Here is a 5,000-nt window from a genome sequence, read left to right as displayed (position 1 = left end):
TTATGATGTCCACTTATTAATCTTCGAAGTCGTGAAGCCACTTATCTCTGCTTGTCCTGCTGATTTACAGTTATTTTTCAAATGTGAAGTGAGACCTAGTCTACAGTATCTAAAGGACTTCTTTGTTGAACTCTAATAAAACTAGTAACACTTAGCTCTATAGCTTTACTTTATCGCTGAATGTTGAAAAAAATAAATGGCAATAAACAATATGACAAGAATACTGTGACTAGTATTGAAAAAAAATAAAATGAATAATTCCACGAGATAAGATGAATCACTAGGACTTCGATTTTTCAATCCTTACCTAATTTCTGATGAAGATTGTAAATAAACGACACGGGGTTTTCTCGAACAAGACATCAAGCACGCCTGGCCTTGTGAAACTAAACCTCCTCATCTTTTTATCGTCACGGTGATCTTTGTAAATATTCATGGCCCTTCGTGTTCCCAATAACAATCTGAATACACCTCGAAAGGTCATGGTTGGCTCTTACTTTTCTACCAATGAAAGTTAATGGCAAAGGCTAGTGTCCAAGTGTTGCTGAGACGCAGAGGCCAAACAAGGCGTCACGGTTGTAATGGTAGAAATTCGGATTTCTCTGTCCATGTTTTTGCTGGACCATGTGTGTGATATTCCGTGTAAGTTATGACCTGCCTTTCATAATGATTAGATTTCATTTGTTGGTTAAGGCTGCCATATAAATAGATGCTTAATGATCATTAGTTGTGTCTTAACACAAGGTTCGACGCTCGAGTTCGACGTGTGACCGACTACGACGTAAGGTTTTGTTGATACCTAACCTAATAACACCTATTTGTCCTATTTGTTTAGCTTATCGTTATATATATATATATATATATATATATATATATATATATATATATATATATATATATATATATATATACATGTACGCCATCAAGATTCAACATTTCCCTTTCGTATCTCAGAGTTGTTAGGCCTTTACGGTATGTCATTTTGCTATTATTCGATGTTTCACCCAAGGTAGTCCGGCGAGCCATAAAGTGGCGCGTCGTAGTCTATCGGGAAAGCCATGCGTGGTGGTCGTAGTCAGGGGATTAACATAATTATCAAGAATATCCCAAATTATGTGGTTATGTCTTTTGCGCGCATCAAATGTTTCCATGTAGAAAACATGACTTAATAAGTATTCACTCTCTTTTCTTTTTCGTCCTTAAGTATAGGTAGGAATGAGGTGAACTATTTCGTTGTAGAGAAATAGATACAAGACCAGCACAGAGATGCTGAAGTTGCGACCGGCCTCCGAAGTTGCAACTTCAAAAAGTGAAAGGTAAACTGACGAGACAGAAATTAATGAAGAAATGACTGGTTCTGCAATTCGTTGAAAGGAAAGGTAACAACTTTCCATTGCTTTCGTTTTGTTACATACAAAATCCTACATAAATTCTTCATCTAAGCATTGCATGTGAAAATGACAAATTAGGTACATTGACAGATAGAATTTGCATAAGGCCAGATTCGATATACACATATGCTAGCACTCGCCTCTGTAACTTTCTTGAATTTCCATTAAAGTTGTTTTTCCTCTTGGCTACTCTCTCTCTCTCCATCTATCTGTCTGGCTGGCTGTCTCTGCCACCCCCCCCCCCCCCTCTCTCTCTCTCTCTCTCTCTCTCTCTCTCTCTCTCTCTCTCTCTCTCTCTCTCTCTCTCTCTCTCTCTCTCTCTCTCTCTCTCTCTCTCTCTCTCTCTCTCTCTCTCTCTCTCTCTCTCTCTCTCTCTCTCTCTCTCTCTCTCTCTCTCTCTCTCTCTCTCTCTCTCTCTCTCTCTCTCTCTCTCTCTCTCTCTCTCTCTCTCTCTCTCTCTCTCTCTCTCTCTCTCTCTCTCTCTCTCTCTCTCTCTCTCTCTCTCTCTCTCTCTCTCTCTCTCTCTCTCTCTCTCTCTCTCTCTCTCTCTCTCTCTCTCTCTCTCTCTCTCTTTCTCTCTCTAGCTCTCGCTCTCTCTCTCTCTCTCTCTCTCTCTCTCTCTCTCTCTTTCTCTCTCTCTCGCTCGTTCTATTTCCATGCTCTCCCTCTCTCTCTCTCTCTTTCTAGCTCTCGCTCTCTCTCTTTCTCTCTCTCGCTCTCGCTCTCTCTCTTTCTCTCGCTCTCTCCCTTTCTCTCTCTCTGCCTCTCTCTTTCTCTCACTCTCTCCCTTTCTCTCTCTCTCTCTCTCTCTCTCTCTCTCTCTCTCTCTCTCTCTCTCTCTCTCTCTCTCTCTCTCTCTCTCTCTCTCTCTCTCTCTCTCTCTCTCTCCTTCTCCTCCTCACCCCCTTTACTCTCAGACATCTACCAAAACCATAAAGAAAAGAAAATACAAGAAATAACAAATAAGATCAGATAATAACGCGAGAGAAAGGAAACAAAACGAGAAATATCCCCCCCCACACACAAAAAAATGTCGTTCCTTTAACAAGCGCGACTGCATGCAACAACCTGGCTAATCGAGCAATGATCACTGATTTGGAGCCAAGGCAAGATTTTCCTTCTGATAATCGATTTTGGTGGATAGAGGATCATCATGTCTTCGTTTAAATTGCCTGTATCAGTAACGGTCTCTAACTTTTTTCTTATTTGATTATTGTTATCATCTTTTTGTGTGTGGGAGAAATGTATTGATTTTTTTTTTTTTGTAATATCATTTGTTATTATTAGCTTAACGGCAGACATTCTCTCTAGACAGGAATCATTTAATGGAAAAAATACGTTTGTTTTGCCTTCAGACACGTGCTCTGCTTGGCGCGAAAGAAACCACTAAAACGGCCGGATTATACATGTATGTAAGTATCATCGTATGTCAGTTCAAACCCATGCTAAATGCAGGTCCTCACCCTAACAGCAGAGCCATGGACGTGTCGCTGGATCTCCTTAATCGAGGAATGGAATAGGGACAGGAACCCCATCACACACACCTTGTTAAGGAAATTCTTATACTTACTTGATACTGATTCTATTCTGGTTAGGGTTTTACCTCTTCATGATCTGTGCAATTAGAAACACACACACACACACACACACACACACACACACACACACACACACACACACACACACACACACACACACACACACACACACACACACACACACACAATGTACCGTAGTAGACAGTAGACAGCCAATAATGCCATACAGTTCGTGATATTATGGGGAACAGACCTGTAATAACGTTTTGCGGTGATCACTGGTATAGAGATTTGGCTGTGATCGTCCATGTACAAATTAGCAGATTGAATCCTTCCTCGGCGTCAAAAAACGTTACGCTTATCTCGTCATTCAACAATGGCTTTACCCCTCTCCTTTTTATCATTATAAGTACTATGTTCTTGGAACTCGCATACTTGGGGCTACATCAGGAAATTGTCTTGAGACTCGCATTAGAAAAATCACGTCTTTAACTTCTTAGGGAGCTGGTTTGTCAAGTAGTAGAGCCACTCTGAATGATGAAAATATTACCTTAAAGATTACATATACCTTTATTTGATTTCATACTGAACACTGGCAGTGGACATCATTTTAATTTTTTGAATAATTATCTTTTTATTCTTTTAACTGATAAAATTGTTAATGCTTAACCTAACATGCCCGGTGTGCAAATCTCCATCGCCGAGTGGCTGGTGCGCTATAACCGTATTTCAACCTCTTCTTCCTACACGTTATAGTACTTAGCTGAATAAACGTACGATTCTATACCGAAGTTTTGTTCACGTAACAAGTTATTATGTAACATTTCCCCTAATATGGTTAAGGTGTGGCTTGGAAACGACATTGTTTAATGACAACGACTCTGACAAGGTTAAAGAAACAGCCAATGCATATTTGATGGATTCCTGGGCGTTGTTTTATCTGTATTCCTGTTTCGCTTCGTTCTTTTCCATGATCTTTGTTCACTGAAGGGATTCTGCGTTTATAGCCATTGGTAATAATGATTATGATGATGATAATGATAAAAATAAAGATGGAAATAATAATAACAGTAATAGCAATGATTGTGCAAATGAAAATAATCATAACAACAATGATTATGATGACAAAGAAAATAACATTAATGATAATCAAGATGATCGTATCAACATCAAAAGCAACAATAATGAAAATCATGATAGTAATACTGATGATGATGATTACAACAAAAATGATGATAATAGTGATATCAAGACTACAACAATAGCAATGATTATTATTATTATTATTACTGATTACACTTGTCACAGAATATTGAGTGACTGAATACCTCTCAAAAGCGATTTCTCCCTCCCATAAGTGACGGTGGAACACGTAACTTTGGCACAGACACTGAATGGCAACAAGTGACATTCGGGTTACGGGAGGAAACGGCCCTTTTGCTGCGGAGCAAAAGATAAAAACAAACAAATTAAAAAAAATCTTTGGCAGTGGACACCCAGACACTTCTCGGAGATTTGGGTCGTCGTGCGCCGGGCATCGCCACTGCCATCGTGTAGTGTTTGGCTCTTTTCTTCCGTTTCTTTGTCTTTTTCGTCTTCTTTTCCTCCCCTTCTTTGTATTCCTCCTTTTATCTTCTTTGTTTCCATCTTCGTCTTTTTCTTCTTCTGCTACTGCTTTTTCCTCCGTCTTTTTTACTCTCCTTTGTTTTTTTTCATGTCATTCATCTTCTTCTTCCTATTTTTCTCATTCTTCTTCTTCATCATCTTCTTCATCTCATTCTCTTTTCCCTTCATCTTCATTCATTTGTCTATGATCTTAGAAAAAAAAAGAAAAAAATCACGAAAACAAATAAAGCAAATAATAACAGCAGAAGTAACGATCCAAATTAAATATGTTTTGTTTAGAAAAAAAATAAAAGAATAAAGAATAAGCTTAGGTCAGCTGATCAATGATGTGAACAAAATGGCTATACTTAAAGAAAAAGCTTTTCAAAAATGCCTGTGCTCTTTAGGTTCTGTCGGATTCTAAAGAAGCAATATTCTTTTGACTTTTTCTTTGGTTATAAAACAA

At 38.5% G+C, this 5,000-nt stretch overlaps 1 protein-coding gene across 3 annotated transcripts in view; it reads left to right on the top strand.

The window, feature by feature from the left end:
• The window catches only part of LOC113807146 (glutathione S-transferase kappa 1), a 74,718-nt gene that overhangs the window by 25,217 nt on the left and 44,501 nt on the right, over positions 1-5,000 (top strand). Inside the window, exon 2 of one of the 3 annotated variants that reach the window (XM_070121980.1) lies at positions 2,747-2,803. The exons of the other annotated variants lie outside the window; for them this stretch is intronic. Coding sequence (XP_069978081.1) covers positions 2,747-2,803 — 57 coding nt within the window. The remainder of the gene's footprint in view (positions 1-2,746; positions 2,804-5,000) is intronic. 3 annotated transcript variants of the gene reach the window in all.

The sequence above is a fragment of the Penaeus vannamei genome, chromosome 5, assembly GCF_042767895.1.
Source record: "Penaeus vannamei isolate JL-2024 chromosome 5, ASM4276789v1, whole genome shotgun sequence".
Classification (NCBI taxonomy): domain Eukaryota; kingdom Metazoa; phylum Arthropoda; class Malacostraca; order Decapoda; family Penaeidae; genus Penaeus; species Penaeus vannamei.
The sequence above is the reverse complement of the archived record's forward strand: the minus strand, read 5'-3'. Positions and strand labels throughout refer to the sequence as shown.